At 50.6% G+C, this 16,900-nt stretch overlaps 2 protein-coding genes across 17 annotated transcripts in view; one reads left to right on the forward strand and one right to left on the reverse strand.

The window, feature by feature from the left end:
* The window catches only part of HEMK1 (HemK methyltransferase family member 1), a 26,181-nt gene extending 19,206 nt beyond the window's left edge, over positions 1–6,975 (reverse strand). The window contains exons 1-4 of one of the 7 annotated variants that reach the window (XM_058844730.1): positions 6,476–6,975; positions 2,999–3,408; positions 2,441–2,532; positions 1,388–1,481 (exon numbers count right to left, since the gene is read on the reverse strand). In XM_058844730.1, coding sequence (XP_058700713.1) covers positions 1,388–1,481; positions 2,441–2,532; positions 2,999–3,259 — 447 coding nt within the window. In that variant the 5' untranslated portion in view covers positions 3,260–3,408; positions 6,476–6,975. Of the gene's footprint in view, positions 1–1,387; positions 1,482–2,440; positions 2,533–2,998; positions 3,412–3,740; positions 3,834–5,292; positions 5,407–5,536; positions 5,967–6,475 lie in introns of those variants that run through there. The other 6 variants (XM_058844727.1, XM_058844728.1, XM_058844726.1 and 3 more) reach the window with 6 other exon arrangements.
* On the forward strand, positions 6,121–16,805 carry C9H3orf18 (chromosome 9 C3orf18 homolog). 10 transcript variants are annotated; one of them, XR_009278246.1, is made up of 8 exons: positions 7,058–7,076; positions 9,593–9,988; positions 10,653–10,883; positions 11,318–11,343; positions 12,847–12,976; positions 14,257–15,423; positions 15,681–15,768; positions 16,335–16,805. XR_009278246.1 is itself a non-coding variant. In XM_058844734.1 (6 exons), the coding sequence occupies exons 2-6, from the start codon at positions 9,755–9,757 to the stop codon at positions 14,335–14,337; spliced, it is 702 nt and encodes a 233-aa protein (XP_058700717.1). In that variant the 5' UTR covers positions 6,121–6,218; positions 9,593–9,754; the 3' UTR covers positions 14,338–16,805. The 10 variants fall into 10 exon arrangements, 3 of the variants coding, with proteins under 3 accessions (XP_058700717.1, XP_058700716.1, XP_058700719.1); XR_009278248.1 differs by having other exon boundaries at positions 14,257–14,449; positions 15,336–15,423; positions 15,681–16,805; XR_009278249.1 differs by lacking the exon at positions 15,681–15,768 and having other exon boundaries at positions 14,257–14,449; positions 15,336–15,423.
* The last annotated feature ends 95 nt before the right edge of the window (positions 16,806–16,900 follow it).

Raw genomic sequence — 16,900 nt, forward strand, 5'->3', positions numbered from 1 at the left:
CATCCATGAACTAACTGGGATTTGAAGGTTGGAAATACTTTTTTGAATCATCCAGAGCAGAAATACTGTTGACAATAACAAAGTTAACCATCACTGGCTTCAACTGGCAAATTATTCCTTGGAGCTCCATCTCCAAACTCAATCACCACAGAGTGATAAATCCAGACCAGGCAGAGAGAGCCCAACAAGTGTCAGCACTATGACTTAGGGCCCAGCAGATTCTCCATGGGGTGCTGCTGATGCCCCACACCAAACCAAGAATCTGGTTCTAAATATTCTTCCCCTCTCTGACTTGAGAGGATATCTATGCTGTAGCTGTGCTGATTCCCACTAAATGCTCTGGAACCCCCTCATGGATTCCAGTAGCACCCTTCTCCTGAAAGGGCACGACAGAAGCACAGGTTGTCTTTATCCTTAAATTTTTGTTTAACTTTTGCACATTACAACAGGCAAACAATTGAAGAAATGACTATTAGACTGAAAAAAGTTTAAGCTTCTGGGACTCAAAAATGGACAAGGTAAGAAGACCATTTCCAAAAGCTAACACAGGTTCCAAAAGAGAACAAATTCTCAGAAGGTAAAAACCCAAACCAATCCAAAATAAAAACATACAAAAAACCCACTTTGCAAATCCTAAGCCCTCCTGAGGACTAGTAAACAAAAATTTTCCTTGCTAGGATGGCCTGTGTGCTGAAAGTGAAAGCTAGGCTACTGTCAGGGCCACCATGTAGATTTTAAGCTCCTCCATAGCAGTAGGAATGTTGGGGAACACATTTAACTTGGTCATGTATGGCTGTCCTTTGCAATCTTATGACTGACAGTCACACTTAATTCCAGCCCAGGTCAGAACTTACCTTTCAGATTCCTGTATTTGTCCAGAAACCACCACAGAGCCATGAGACAGATGGTAGGTGCCACTTCCTACCAGCCACCACATGGACACTCAAGCTCTCTGGATTCCATTACTGTTTTCCTACTACTGCAGGGCTCTGCTGGCATTGGCATATCACTGGATATTATTTAGATGCCTGTATGCACTAAACCACTGGGATACAGCAGTAGATGTTTTGAACTTCCCAGGAGTCCTTACTACTGCACAACTAAGGAAAGCAAAGCCACATCCTTAAATCGATGGCAATTGATTCCTGTGTAATTATGGGATACATCAGCTTGCAACATCACTCCCTCTGAGGCAGGAGGCAAAGGTTACCAGCATCGGGTCCAGATCACAAGCTTTGAATCATTATAAAAGAAGTAGAGCAATCTGATTTCCCCATCACTGCAGCCTCACAACACACAGGATGCCTCCACAACAGTGCCCTGATTGTATCATGTCATGTAACTCACACATCCAAGCCTGCCCCTGCCACATTCCCCACATTCATACCTCTGTTTCAGGCCGTGGAATAAATACTGGGGGTCTCATCTTCAGGGTCAGGTCCTGGAAGTCCCACTCTCCAAGCACGTACTGCACTGGCATCCTGTGGCAGGCAAAAGGAGCGTGAGCGCTTTGGGACTGTGCCGTGCTCACCTCACTGCTAAGCACAACCCCTGCTGAGGGCCAGCAATTGCATCAGCAATGTGCATGTGCACGCTGAGGGAGATCCCTTGGCACAGCCCAGCTTGTTATCAAGAACTGGAATTGGGAACTACAGGTCAGCCAGCCCCACCTCGATGCTGGGGAAAGTGATGGAACAAAGAGTCCTCGCGGCTGTGTCCAAACATGCCAAGTGCAGGAAGGTGACTGAGAGTGTTCAGCACAGATTTACAACGGGGAAATCATTCCTGAGTGAGCTGATAGTCACCCATGACACAATGACCAGTTTGGTGCATCAAAACCACATCCTGACTTTCCCTAGGGTTCTGACACTGTCTCCCATAACATCCTCATACACAAGCTGATGCAGTACAGACTGGATAAATGAGGTGGGCTGGAAACCGACTGAACTGTCACACTTGGAAGGCTTATTTCAGCAGCACAAGGCCCAGCTGAAGGCTGATTCCTAGTGAAGTACCCCAGGATCAATATCCTGTAACACCTTAATGGTCTGGGTTAAGGGACAGAGCACCCTTGGCATGCCTGCAGTGACAGAGAATTAATTGTGAGGAGTAGTTAACAGACAGGATGGGTGTGCAACTTTTCAGAGAGACCTCTGGAGAAATGGGCTGACAGGAATCTCATAAAATTCAGAAAGGTGCAATACAAAATCATATAAACTGGGGAGGAACAACCCCATGCATCAGTACAGGCTGGCCTGACCAATTGGATAATGGCCTTGCAGGTGGACAAGTTGTGCCTCTCACTCAAATCACCATGAGAGACCACCAGAGCACAGTTACTTGACATCTGAGCTGCCTTCCCTCTGCTGCCATTCTCCTGGCTGCTTTTGGGCTAAAGGAAAGCCCTCCAAAGGAACAGGTACAAGAGGATTGCTCCTACCTTTGTAGCCGCTTGTGGCTCAGCTGCTGGATTTGCTCCTGCTGCAGTGCTGTGAGTGGAGTGTGAAGGCTTTTGGAATCCAGGCTCTGAAACTGAAGACAAAGTCACTTTAAAACCTGCCCACCTGTGCCACTGGAGGGCCCTCTGCCACCCTGCCAAGGGCATCCTCCAGGGTGACACAGGATGCTAACAATTGCCTGGTACTGCTGGAAACCAGATGGAGAGCGATCAGAAGAACCCATCTGCATGTTTAGAAACAAACCTTTACTACTGTTCTTCTGCTACTTTTGGGGATTCACGAGAATAATTAAAATTAAGAATCATTTCATCAGGCAAATCAGGGTGAATGTTTATGTTAGACTTCAGTGTCTGCAAAAGAGAGCATTTAAGAGACCCCTGAGTGTTCTACTGGCAATAATAAACCATCCCTCACCCTCTCTGCCATCTAAGGGAGGATAAGTTGTTCTACTCCCCCTAAGAGATGGAAAGGAAAGAGATTCAATCAAAATGAAAAAGTGAGAAGCACACACAGACCTTATTCTTTTCCTGTTACTTAACTGTTTTTGCTCCCAGGACAAATGACACGATGTATTGACTGGATTCTCGTGCTTCGGGGATCCCATTTGTCTCGAACACCTTCTGCCAATAGTTGACCGTATCAGTGGCAGTCATGAGCCCAGGTTCTGCACCGCAGCTCCACCTCAGAAACAACTGCTTTGGACTGAGGACAGCACCTTTACTTGGAGTCCCTCGCCCTGGTACATGCTGAGGTGGGAGGCTCAGCAACTTCCTGAGCAGTGGATGGGTGAGGCATCTCATTGTGCCGAAGTTTCTGGCTTCCACAAGTGTTCCTCGTTGCCACCTACTGATCTCTCAGTGCTGAGATTCATCTGGTGCTACCACAAGTCACTGGCTAAGCACCAGCTGACCACAGTCAGTGGGTTCTCCACAGGGCAGCATTTGCAGCTCTTCTAGGCAAGAAAACAAGGCAAGAGAAGAGTGTGAATTCCTCAGGCTACTAATTAACAGGTTCCCCGGTGACAGAATGCAGACTGCTTGCCCTAATCCCAGCCCACAAGCACAAAACCAATTACTCACACTGTACCAGTAACAAAGTACTACCCCCCAAAAATATTCATGCCAACCAGCTAAGCCACTGCAACCCACTTCTTCCCAGAGCAGCACAGCTCCAGAGGTCAGAGGCCAATCCGTGCCCATGGCAGGGCAGAAGCGAGCTGCCCACACACAGGCACAGCTCTCCTGCCTGTCCTTGGTCCCAGAAAGCCACTGACACACCAACCTTCAGCTCCAGCCCTTGGCCCTCCACCCCACGAGTGGGTCACCCTGGTTTCCCTGCAGAAAGACCTTCAGTCCCTCCTAGATTATTTTTATTCCTCTCTCTGTTCATAATCCACAAGGAGGTTGGCAGGGATGCTCACAGAAGACCTGGACCTCATGGATCAAGGATCTTTCACACTGCCACCATCTCCAGAGGGCAAACAAGAAGACACAGAGGCAGAGCTGAACTGCTAAGAGCAGAGGAAGGAGAAAACCTCACAATGTATTAGAGGGAAGATAAACACTTGAAAGATGGAAAGGCCAGAAAGGGCAAACCCTGCTAGAGGGAAGTTGGTCTCTTAAAGGAGAGAAGAGGCAGAGCCAGACAGAGGGAATAAAACCAAACAAGATGACTGCAGGAGACAAAGGAAATGAAACTTTACAAAACAGCTGCTGCATATCACACTTGGAACTCTGCGAGACAAACACAACAACAACCACATTTTCCTGCTGTGACCCATGAGGAATGAGGGCCCCTCTCCTTTCTGACTCACAGTCCCTGGAGCAACTATGGGTTTCCCTAAGCACTCCTTGCCATTCCCCTATTGATGGATGGTTTTCAACACTGTCTCAGAGAGGCCACAACCTCCTCTACTCCAATTTCTCCAAAAAATCACCACACAAACTAAATATCTCTCCTGAGGAGCTGGCAGCTGCCCCCTAGGAATGCTCCTGCAGGGAGAGCTGGGGAGACTGACTTGGCTCCAGCCTGGCAGATGCTGGCACCACAGTCCTGCTCCTGCTGCACAGGGAAACCCTGGAACAGTCAGGCCTCACTGCCCTCCGCTGGAGGGCACAAACACAGCCCAGAGAAGCAGCAGAAGGAATACCCTGCAGCAAAGTTCTCTAGATTGTCTTACCTGCTACCTCCTGGCAAAGGGGTGGATGCTCTAAGAGTTCAAAGATCCCCTTTTTACCATCTGCATTACTCTCAGAAGAGAGACAAACAGCTTCCATGAAAACTTGCCTTTTATGTAAAGTCTGTCAGCTACAGTATTTATTTGGGAAGCTTCCCACTCCATGGCCCTGTTCACTGCTCAAGAGAAACACTAAAAGAATAAAATGTTAACAACCATTAGCATTCTAAGGGAGGCAGAGAAGACTACAATTGGTTGAATTGATTTTAATTGGTTGAAACAATTTGCACAGAACTACTGGGGTTAGAAAGGACCTTTGGAGATCATCCAATACAATTTCCCAACCAAGGAAGGTGACACAGGAACATGGCCATGTGGGTTATCGTACCTACAGAGAGGGAGACCCCTTGAGCCCCCTGAGCAGTCTATTCCAGTGCCCTGCCACCCTCAGTGTAAATTCTTCCCCATGTTGAGATGAAACTTCTTGTGTTTTCATGGCCATTACCCCTCATCTTGCTGCTGACATCACTCTCTTGACAACCTCCTTTGAGATATTTATACACATTAATGAGATCCCCTCTCAGGTTTCTCTGGACTAAACAGGCCCAACTCCTACAGTCTCTCCTCATAAGTCACATAATCCACACCCCTCATCACCTTTGTTGCCTCTGCTGGACCCTCTCCAGTGGCTCCCTGTCTTGTCTCTTTGAAGAAAGGACACCAGCTACTGATGTGAAGTCCCTGCATTCTACTTGGTACAAAGTCTGCACACAGGTATGAAGCAGATTTCCTTTCCCCTCTGGAGTTCCTCTTGAGTGGTTTGGCCTTTTCAGCCCCATCTCCCACTCCCTGTAGCCTCACACGTGCACAGGTGGCTGTGGAAAGGCCCTGCCCCACTCACAGGTTTGAGCAAGGGCTGCAGCTCGCTCCGTCCAAGTTCCCCTCCAGCTGCTGTCAGTGTCCGGCTGAGCCAGCGCCGCACGGGGAGGGCAGCCAGGAGCCGTATGAGCAGCGCCGGGACCGGAGGCGGCTCCTTTTCCAGCCTCCCAGCTTTCCCCGCACATTCAACACCGTGAGCACGGCCGGGGGCTCCCTTCGCCTGAGGGGCGAGAGTGGGCCCGGGGCTGCTCTGAGGCGAGCGCGCGCATAGCGACGCCTCACCTCATGGCTCCCGGCGCGGCCGGGGTCACAACCTGCTCGCTCGGGGCCGGGAGCCCGACCGGCCCCAGTGGGGCTGGGGGCACAGCTGGCTGCCTCAGGAACCGGGACCGGGGCCGGGGTCAGCCGCCTCCCGTCCCGCCATAGGGCCGTGAAGGAGCAGCCGCGCGCGGTGCCGCTCCCGAGCGCGCCGCCGGCCCGCCGCCGCCGCGCGCATGAGTGACAGCAGCACCGACCAATCGTGAGCCGAGCCCCGCGGGCGCTGACCAATGGCCTGGGGCGGCCTGCGGCGGGGCGGGGGCAGCGGCGGTGCGCGCGGAGCCGAGCGGCGCGGCCCGGCCCGGCCCCCGCGGCCCCGGGCGCGGCCCCCGGCGGCCGCTCCGCCCGCGCCCCGGGGGGACCGGACGCCTCAGCGGGAGCGCCCAGTAAGTGCCGGCCCGGCCGCCCCGGCGCGGGGAGCGCTTCCAGGGAGGAGTGGGGTGGGCCGGACCGGGCCGCGGGGGTGTTCGGCTGCGCCGTCCCGTCCCTCCCGCGGGCACTGCGGGGCTGCCGCGGCCTCTCGGGGGCCGGCCCCGGCCGTGTCCCGGGCGGGCCCGGCGGGGCGGCGGCAGCGCAGCGCGGGGAGCCGGCTGTGAGCCCGCGGCTGAGCCAGCTCCGCCTGGGCAGGGGAAGGGCCCCGTACCCCGTTATCCGCCTGGAAAGTTCTCCTCGGGATGGGGAAGGACGGACTGCCCTCAGGGCTGGAGCCCCCGGCCGGGTGCGGTGGCACTGCCCGCACGGGACCGGGCGGTCGCTGCTGTTGCCGTGCGTGTCAGAGCGGGATCACAGGAGCGGTGACATTGCTGGGAGGGTCCCCGCACCTGGGCAAGGGTGGGATGGGACCGTGCCCCTCTCGGACAGGGGAGGGTGACAGCCGGGGAGCTCCGGGGCAGCGGGCACACACGGCCCGGACTTTCCCGCTGCCCTGGAGCCTGGTCAGCTCTGGAGTAGAGATGGGGGAAACCAGAAGTTCACCCATTGGGAAGCCACAGCCCGTTGCCAGCAGCAGCAGAGTGCCACTTCCATTGCTGAATTACTAGAGATACTTCATCTTGGTGAAGTAATGCAGAAAATATACTTGTTATTATTCTTCATCCAGAGACCCTCTGACCCATCTTCACCCCTGTGACACAAATCTCTGTTCCTGCCATACCCAAAATGAAGCAGCAGCATGGAGAGATTAAAACCAAAACTTCAGAAAAGGCTCGAGGCTGGGGCCCAAAACAATTTTCTGCATCTCAGAAGTAAGCAGCACCTATCAGAGATCAGTTTGGAAATGCTGGCTTGGGAGAGACACGAACATGTTCTCCTTATTTGCAGAGCCAGCAGAGCCCAGCAGAGCAGCCCTGGCTGTGCGAGGAGCTCTCTGGTGCAGGCAGTGGAACAATGCCAGCTGGCAGCAGCTGAGGATCTGGTTCCTCTTCTGTTCTATTTGTGCATGGACTATGCTGGAACCTGCCAGTGATAGCAAGTAGCTGTCCCCGGCCCTACAGCTGCCGTCAGAGGCTTGGAGTGTGCCCAGCCTGCAGATCAAACTTCCAGCACCGGGATGACAACTGGGAAAGGAGGGTGTTGGGAAAAGATGATCCACCCCAGCTGTGCTGTGTAAGCTGTGGGCCCTACCCATCCTTGCACTCAGTCTCCCTATGTGACTGTCTGCAGCCTGGACCAGGAGGAGCTGGGGGGCAGAAACAGCCCTATCTGGACCTGGAAATGGTTGTCCAAGCCAGGTCAGGAACTTTTGACACAGGATTGCTTTTAGAGCTAGATCTGTGGGCACAGGAATTCTTCAGCATGAACAGGACACCAAGAGCAAGAAAAAGAACCCCCATTCTCCCTTGACCAGATTTTCAGCTGCCTCATTTTAACCCAGCCTTTTTTGGTTTTTCAGAACTGACACCACATTCAGCTGAAGGCCTAACCCATTTTGTTTCCAAAATTCAGGAGCTGTTCAAGATCTAAAGCCATACTGTACAAAGCCCTTGGGCCTGCTTCACTCCTTTCACTTAAGCTCTTTTTCCATATCTTATTTCCTTGGTAGTGGCTTTTTAAAAAATGGGTATTATCATAATGGAAAGTTTCCCTGAATAGCACAAATTGATGGATTCTGCCTGAGCAGCTGCTTGATCTGCTCAATAATTCTTTCCCTTTCCCTGCTGGGCTGTTGCTGCTGCTGCTGCTGGTGTTATTGTGACAATGATTTCAAATTTGTTGTCTTTGTGCCCAAGTGTCCACTACACCTGAGCTCAGCAGTGGTCAGTAATGGCTGGAGAAGTCCATGGAAGCCCCGTGGTTTAAGCAGAGTGCTGGGCTTAATGGTCAGTGAAGGGCACAGTCCCCTTCATCTGCAATGAACTCGTGACCCAGCACAATGTTAGGAGAGATCAGAGCAGAACCGTTAGTATTCAAGTTTTTCTGGAAACTCCAAGGAGTTTGACAGCTCCCACAGTCTCCCATGCAATTCAGAATTCCCCTTTGCTTCACAAAGTTGTTTCCAGGGGGTTGAGATAGACCCTAATGTGTGGCAAGGCATTTACCTGCTCAGGGAGCTGCAGGACAAGTGGAGGTGACTACCCCAGCTGCTTGCTGACCACGGCACAGCCTGGTGCTGCTTGCCTGGGGTGGTTTCCCTGCTCCAGTTGTTAGTGGCAGATGTTGATCACGCTGCTTCCTGCAGTTGTGGACAGCAGTCAGGCACCACAGTGTGGGAACTGCTCAGTAACCTTGTCTGCAGTGAACAGAGGGGAGCAGAACAATGGCTGGTTTCTCTTTGCAGGCACATCTTTTTCTCTTCAGAGCTCCCTAACTCCTCTCTCCCAGCTGCATTCCAGCCCAGAGATGTAATGTCTGCTAAACTGCAGAGAAATTACCAGAGAACTGCTACAGAAGTTCTCAGGTCAGCTCGGCTCCAGAGGTAGCTGTGTTTTCAGGGAAGCAACTGATGATCTAAAGTTACATACAGTGCTTTTACAAACAAAATGTGCAAATACTTTCCATAAGCTCATCTCATGGTGTTTTGCAACTCTTGATCATTTGCACAATGGAAGTATAAAGCAATTAAAGTTCTCAGCATGAACAGATCTATCAAATTTCACAACTCCAATCCAAAATTGGACTAATTTTAAAATTAATATCGATAATTGCCAGTGCATGACTAAGCTTGAGTGGGTGCTTTCATGAGGGATTGAGAAATACTTGGTGTCTTTTGATGGAGGACTGATGCAACCCACCCTTTCCAGAGCAGCAGTGAGCAGGGATGAGCAGCAGTGGGGTAATGGATAGTGCAGGGACTCACCTCAACAGGGAGCTCCTACTTTGGATTCAATAAAAAGCATCCTGAGATATGGATGCCTCACAGCTGAATGTCATCTTATTGGGTATGTTCCTACTGGTAATGGGATCAATGCAGCTTTCCAAAAATTAAAAGGAAGAGAAAGAAGTAGGAATATGCTCTATCCTGGGGCAGATAGAGACCACCTGGTTCAGCCTGGGGTACACCAGAGACAAGGGCTCTGAGGTTGTCCCCACACAAATCTCCCAAGTTACTGCAAGGAGGCAGAGCTGGAGTAGAGAGGGGAGAGTTATCACCAACTCCAGGTGAATCAGGCATGACTTTGGGGGCTCTCAGAATGCTTAAAAACCATTTTTCTTATTTTGAACAGGCATTGCAAAACTGTGCTGATGAATTGGGGAACCGTGGGAAAGATTGTGCCTGTCTCCAAGAGCTCTGCACTGTTCATTTGTTCTCATTCTCTCCTAGGCTGAGTCTAGTGTGGTTCCCACCCCGAAGAAAACCCATCAGAGGTGATGCTGCAGGAGAGGTCTCACGTTGGGGCCCTGCATTGGAAGGGCAGCTCTGCACTTCTGTAGCTGATGGGAGAGGACAACAGCTTGGTAACAGGAGCTACCAAGAGCTGGCAGGATGAGTTACAGCTCACCCTCTGTGCATGACTTGCATCGCAGCACCCCCAGCACGGCCAAGCCAGACCTAGGGACAGCTCTGGATGTGACTGTGCCACAAACACCCACCGTAAGCCCTGAGACTACCAGTTTCAACAGCACCAAAATCCCAGATGTGGCCAGCACTGGACCTGGCATGAGCACCATGCTGCTTTCCTTTGGGATCATTACTGTGATTGGGCTGGCTGTAGCAATGGTAAGAGAGCCCAGCTAAACATTCCTGTCCCTTGAGGGTGGAGGGTGGTTAGAGGTTCTAGGACTGATTTGTACTGAATGATTTATTTGCATTCTATTAAAGTCTCACACAAAACTTCTGGGAACTGATAGTTCCTGAGATTCCTTTCTTTTTAAGGCCTTTATCAAGTGCTCCAATATTTCTGCAGTCTCCCTGAGGTCCAAATGGGATGCTCAGCAGGCCTAGGAGCAGCCATATGTAGTATCAGTATTTGTTTTTAATAGCAATGGGAAGTTCAGTTAGAAGGAAAAAAAAAGCAGATTATGTTCTGACTTGTTACCTGGAACAGCTGCATTGATTTAAACCTTCTCTTGGGCCCCACAAGAACGTTTCTCCATATTAACTTTTCAAGTTGGTGGTTGAAACCATGTTAGTCCCCCCTGTGGATATGGGGTAATTCTTTTTGGATTAAAGTGGCCTGAATCCATCTCAGCAAGACTTGTCTTGGACTGCATTTCCAAGGTTCTGCATGCTGGGTATCAGTCCTTGAGGGTTTGCTGTGTCACTAACCTTGTCATTAATGCTGTGGGCAGAAGCTTTCAGAAGCCCCAGTTCTGGGCCCACCATGGGCAGTGCAAGACCTCAGCTCTCCTTTTATGTAACCAGATCATTTCCCTGCCAACAGAGAACAGAAGGTAGCAGCAAGCTCCCATTCCTTGTACAAGGAAGGGCTTCACTAATGCAGCCATCAGAGGAGCCTACTGCAAAATTTCATTGCAGGCCCCAGGAGGAGTTTTTCCAAAAGCCCCTAAGAAAACCTGGAAACGGTCAAAAGTTCCCAAGAGCAGCATCCAGCGTTCGTAGTTCTCAGAACAAGGCTGTGGAGGCCCAAAGCCTCCCTTTCTTCCCAGCAGAGGCAAGTCCCTGAGCATGCCCTCCCTCTTTGCTTCTTCCCTTTGTACTGGGGAGGGGGTAGCAGCACTTCTGCGCTGTAGGAAATCTACACATGAAAACCACAAAGGGAAGCTTATTTTCATCCACTCTTAAATTCCAACACGCGTCCTGCAGCCACAGAAATGCGCTGAGCTACACCTGATAATACCCCTAATACTCTTACTCCTACTAACACACCTAATAACAGGCCACTGAGCACTTAGTGTTAGACGTGATGTGCTGCCAAGCTCACAATGATGCATATGAAGTGTCATTTTCCTTGTCACTTCTCCCTTCCCCCACTTTGGTGCACAGTGACATCAACCCTCTCTTTCTCTTTCCTGTGTGCCCAAAATTTCTCAGCTCTTCCCCATCCTACTGGGGACTGCTGTAATGATGCTTCTTTTTCTTCTTCAGGTTCTGTATATCAGGAAGAGGAAGAGGTAAGTAAGATGTGTTGTTGGCTGAAGGGAACTCAGTGCTTCAGAATGCAGAGTGAGCTGAGGAGGAGATGGAGAGATGGGGATTGTAAGCGATGGCTGTGTGAGAACACTGACTGAGGCTGGGACACTGCACTCCTGGGACTGGGCAGCCCTCTGACTCCAGAGTATCAAAGACTCCTCCACAGCTTTGGAAGGAGAATAAGGCTGAGCAGGAGGAGGTCAGGGATCCTGCAAACTCACTCACTTCACCTATGAGATGCACAGAGACATAGGAGATGGATATAGGTGTATAAAGAAACTCAGAACTCCATCATGTGGATCTCAGGTTTCAGCCATTCCCAGATTTCTGTGTTTTCTTGCATCCCAGGCAGACAGCAACTGGAAGCAGCACAGTGCAGAGATGCAGCTTCAGCCCAGGAGTTAATGTCTTAATTTCCTTGCTAAGCTTGTGGCTGAAAATAGAGAGGAGAGCAGCACGCAGAGAGAATCGTGTCTTGATTCTTCCGTCTCACAGCAGGGACTCCGGTGGAGACCCATAAGCTGTGGTACCTCCTCCCTCCCTGATTCCTTGGGGCAGGCCTAGCCAGGCCAGGACTTCCAGAAAGTGCTGCTGCCCGCTGTAAAATTTACAAGCCCAGTCCCCAAGCCCAGGTCTGGGTCCTGCTGCAGGAGCAGCCAATGCTTGGCCTGTGAAAGTAGCACTGCTGGAGATAATGGTTGTGCTGGCAAACCCATAGAGAAGCAGGGGAAGAATGTGTCATCCTAAGACTTGCCAAAATAGATATTTGTGGTGACACTGCCAGTAATTGCTTGTGTTTCCTTCTACTCCAAAACTCAGCTATAGCCAAAGGCAGGACTCAGTGTTTTCCCAGGAGAAAACACCATCCATCCATCTCTGAGGAGACCCTTTGAGTAATAATTTATAGCTCTGTCTCTTGGAGCAATGAGATACAAGAGTAGGAACAGTGTCCACAGGCATTAGCCCCCTGTGAGAATCTCTCTCCTATTTTCTATTTTTTGTTTATTATTTTCTATTTAATTTTGTGTACTTCAGCCCCAGAGTTAAAGTACTCTCAGGCCACTGGAGCTTGAAGTGAACTGCTGCTGGCAGACTGTGACATGGCAGGATGAGCTGGTGTGGAAGAGGGACAGGGGGAGAAGTCACAAAATGCCAAGCCAGTATGTTCCACTGTTTCTTTTGTCCCTCCACATAAAGCCTAATCTTTTAAGGTCCACAAGAACTTAAATCCTGATTCCTCTGTGTGTAAATGCCTGCCAACATAGATTAGCAACGGCAATTAATCCCTGTAACTGCACTCTGGGTGTCTTCCACTCCTGCCAGCTGTGTGTAGTGGGTTCTTAGCCTCACCCAGCAAGAGCCACAGGAGCAGAATCCCTGTGCAGCAGGAGAAGCAGCCTGCAGGAAGCCTCAGCAGTGGGGTGGGGAAGCAGCCTGAGCCCTGTCCTTCTCAACCAACCCTTTCCCTCCCCTTCCACGGGCAGGTTGGAGAAGTTACGGCACCAGCTCATGCCCATGTACAACTTTGATCCCACCGAGGAACAGGATGAGCTGGAGCAGGAGCTGCTGGAACATGGGCGAGATGCAGCATCTTCCCAGGCATCACAGAGCAAGGTAGGCAGCAACCACCACGAGTGTCACTGCAGCCACTGCTACCTGCACTGCTTTCTTACAGGGCCAAGGAGATCCTGTAGGGCTGCAGGGTAGGGAAACCATGTAAGACCTCAGGAGGATTTCCCCATCTCTGCCAGGCCTACAGATAAGGGCTTGAGAGTTTTGGTGTGCTTAGGGTGGACTGAGGAGTCAGGCAGGTCTTTGACAGGAGGCTCTCTCCTGCCCAGAGTAACAAGAGGTAGGAGAAACTGGAAAGAAGGGCTTCTCACCACTCTTTGGGTCCAGCTTCACAGTGTTGTCTGTTACCTTTGTCACCACCACCACCATATGAAAAACCTTTTTTAAAGAGCCAGCAGGAATGGTTGGAGCAAGTGTCTCTTAGCTAGTGACAAAGCCTGTCCTTGGAGCAGACATACCTTTCTTCTCACACATTCCTCTCCAGCTGCTCTGTGTTGCCTATGTCATCTCCTGGTTTTCCTGTTCAGGAGCAGGAATTCTCCCAAACAGTTCTCAGTTTCCACACACTTTATACCTTCAGAAAATCTGTAGCAAGCTTGTTGTGGGCAGAAAAGGAAAGAAGAAATAATAAGTACAACTGTAATTATAAAATACTTACCTTGAGACATTTTTAACCTGCTAAAGAGCACAAAGGAGAGGTGTTGGAATATGAAAGATAGCCAACATATGGAATATATTAGTTTGGAAAAGCAGGAAATGTGGTGTATAAAAGCAAAGGATCTTGTCCTTCGAGTAGCACATCCTAGGACATCAGGTCCCTCTAGTAGCCCACATAGGGGGCTTACCTGGAGGTAGTAAAGGGAGGGAATTGTAAGGCCAGTGTTAACCTCAGCACAGTAAAACCAGAATCATCCTCTCCAGGGACTGGCCAGCAGGATACCTCAGATTCCTCTTGCTGATGCTCGGCAAGTGCAGGAGTTTAAAGATTCAATGTATAAAGAGAGGGGGAGTCTAAAACAACAGCTCAAGTTCAGGCAATGGCACATTTCCAGGCCTTCTTGATATCTCAAGCCTTTTCATGCTGCTTTGTATATATAAATAGTGAGACTCAGTAATCCAATGATGTGGGGATTTTAAACTGGCATGGATGTACTGACTTACTCTCCAGCCTGTTGTATTTTCCTGTCACAGCCTTGTTAATGCCTTGTTAGCCAGGCAGCCTCCCCTGGAAGGGGTGAATGCAGTTCCAAGCGTGCAGCCTGTGCCCAAGCACAGCCCTGAGCCAAGCAGTGCTGGCTCTCAGCTCTCCTGCTCCCCTGCAGGTGCTGCTGACGAGTCAGGGAGCCCTGCAGAGACCCAGCCGCCTCGTGTTCACTGATGTGGCCAATGCCATCAATGCATGACCAGGACCTGCCCTGCTCCGGGATCCTGCTGAGAACAAGGAGGATGAAGCCAACAAAGCAGTGACTTCCCTCAAGCATGGCTGATCCACTGAGCCCAGCTGGTCACCTGTTGGTTTGTGTTACAAATGGGCACGGGAAGTGCCATCACTCTGGGAAGCAAACCCTTTGTAAGGGCAGTGGTGATTTTCTGGTGTGTGTGTGTTGCCACTGAAAGGTCCTGAGCTCCAGTCTGTGGGCTGGCACTGCCTGACACCACCTACCAAGCTTTGTGCTTAGTAACAGTGCCTGCTCTGTGTAGATTAACCTGCTGGAGCACAAGGCTGTGCTCTCTGGGTCAGGGAAGGGGAGAGGTGCACGTTTCAGAGACCTTCTCCACTGGCTTTGTGTGCCCAAGGCCCCTGGAAAGTGATGGATGAGCCTCTCTGTGCAGTGACCATAGCTCCGGCCAGTCCTGGGTGGGACTGGTGGCAAATCCTCTGAGCCAGGAGAGCTGTCTGTCCCAGCTGAGGGGTGGCCTGGGGCACAGCAGGGAGGACACAGCCACAGGATTATCCCCTCCCAGGCCTGTGGCTGCTGATAAACGTGCACCAGGGTGATGGTGAAGCATGGGGAATTCACTGGCTTTAAATGAACATCTGGCTGATAACAACTGAGGAAGTGGCTGAATATCCCAAATTAGAGGTACTGTATAGACAGAGGGGATTTCACACAGCTAGAGGCAGGGACTGTCACTGCCTGGCTATGTGAGCCCTGCTGCTGAGCTAGGAATAACAGTGCTTGGGCCACGAAGAGGAGTTGAGCAGACCTAGGGTTCCAGTACCTTTAATCCCCTCCTGCTTTGGCTCAGGGAAGTTTCTACAGCGCAGAGTGTTATGCAGGAAAAAAGATGAAGCTTTGAAGTACTTTAAAAAAAGGAGAAACATATATTGGCTCAACAGCAGCCCAGTGTCTGCCCCCAGAGATGACTAACAGCTGGTTTGTACTTCCTTACCTGCCAGGACCTGCAGTCAGAGCCTTCTCTTCCTCCTGCTGAAGGGAACACAGAGCTTTGCGTTAGCCTCTGCTCGAGTTACCTGCTAGGAACAGGTAGGTGGGACTAGACAGGTAAGCCAGGGGTTTCCCTGTAGCCCTGAAGCTTCTCTCTGCCTCTGCATCCTTCATGGCTGCAGGAGGAAGAGAGTGGGGGCCTGTTGGCTGCAAGCCTTTTGGTTGGCACTGGCCCCAAGTGCTGCAGACCAGCACAGCAGCCAGGGACCAGCATCAGTGCCCAGCCACACCCTGATCACCTCCTGATCTTTGTGTGGTTACAGGCATTTGTCAATCAGATTTTATTCCATCCACAGCACCAGTTAAAAGGGAATCAGGGCAAGCCAAAATCTGAATGCAGACCTAAAGCTTTATGCAAGGAGTTGTTTGAGAGTGGCAATTCAGGTATCATGTGCTTTGTTGCAAGTTTGGTTTGTTTTTCTGCTCCCAAATATTTTGTTTTCTTCCCCTGTGTGATCGTTTTTCTCATATTCATTAAATGCAGACTCTTTCCTGGGCCCGTGTCCCTGACCCCTGCAGGGCACAGCTCCTTACCAGCCTTCCCTCTTCCACTGACACAGCTTCCCTCAGGGCAGCTTTGCAGGGCTAAATTGCTTTAGTTTTTCAGTATCCAGCTGTCTTTTTGGAACTAGGGATTTCTGGGAGTATATTAGGGGTTGGAGTGTGGAAAACAGCCCAGTCCTCACTGCCAGGAGATCTGGCAGGAGGCACTCCCAGGCTGCTGCTGTTTGCCCCCAGGGATGCTGCTGGAAGGAAGGTGCATGGGTACAAATACTCAGTGTAATGCAGATTAGGCCCTTAGAATCTGGAGTCTGTGTTTGGGTATTCCCAGCGATCAGCTGAGAGACAAACACCTCCCAACACACACACACACTTCCCAGCTCCTGCAGGTGCTCACTGAGAGCAGCCACACATCTGATTTCTCCCTTCACTGCCTGTCCCCTCTCCAGGCTCTGCAGCAGCACAGGGATGCACGTGGCAGAACGAGTGTCCAGCTGTCTTAAATTGCAGAATTTTCCCCAGAACTCTCAGCACTGGAATTTTAATGGTTGTTTTAAACTCAACAAAAGGCAAGTGTGAGCTGAGCTGTTTCCTCAATGCCTCAGCCCAGTGTGTGCCCTTCTTCCAGTTCCCTGTGCTGCAGCACAACAAACCAACCTACAGAGGAATTCTCTTGAACCATTGTCCCTGTGATGATAGGCTTTGTCCTGTGGTGACTGCCCTTAAAGAAGTACAGATAATAAGACTAAAAGAATATTATGGGTAATTGCTGGGCTCATACTGGAGTATTCTTTTAGTTCCGCAGCACCTCCTCTCACAGTTCTTGGATGTATAATTTAGCAGAAGCATTATGATGTAATTTAATTCAAGTGTTTCTGTGTTTTAAAGCATTGAAATATAATTAAACTATTTACATGAAAGTCTAGTGTGATTGTCTTTTTCCCCTGTCACTTGCATTTTCCCACAGAAACTGCTGGAGTGTATCCCCAATATCTGCTGGCTCTTTGTGTGCAGT

The sequence above is a fragment of the Poecile atricapillus genome, chromosome 9, assembly GCF_030490865.1.
Source record: "Poecile atricapillus isolate bPoeAtr1 chromosome 9, bPoeAtr1.hap1, whole genome shotgun sequence".
In the NCBI taxonomy this organism is placed as follows: domain Eukaryota; kingdom Metazoa; phylum Chordata; class Aves; order Passeriformes; family Paridae; genus Poecile; species Poecile atricapillus.

What these genes read in the sequence shown, in the direction of transcription:
- C9H3orf18 (XM_058844734.1), top strand. Translation starts at nt 9,755, where the DNA reads ATGAGTTACAGCTCACCCTCTGTGCATGACTTGCATCGCAGCACCCCC. An exon ending in TATATCAGGAAGAGGAAGAG is followed by an intron (nt 11,344 to 12,846) that starts GTAAGTAAGATG and finishes TTCCACGGGCAG; the next exon opens with GTTGGAGAAGTTACGGCACC. An exon ending in CCCAGGCATCACAGAGCAAG is followed by an intron (nt 12,977 to 14,256) that starts GTAGGCAGCAAC and finishes GCTCCCCTGCAG; the next exon opens with GTGCTGCTGACGAGTCAGGG.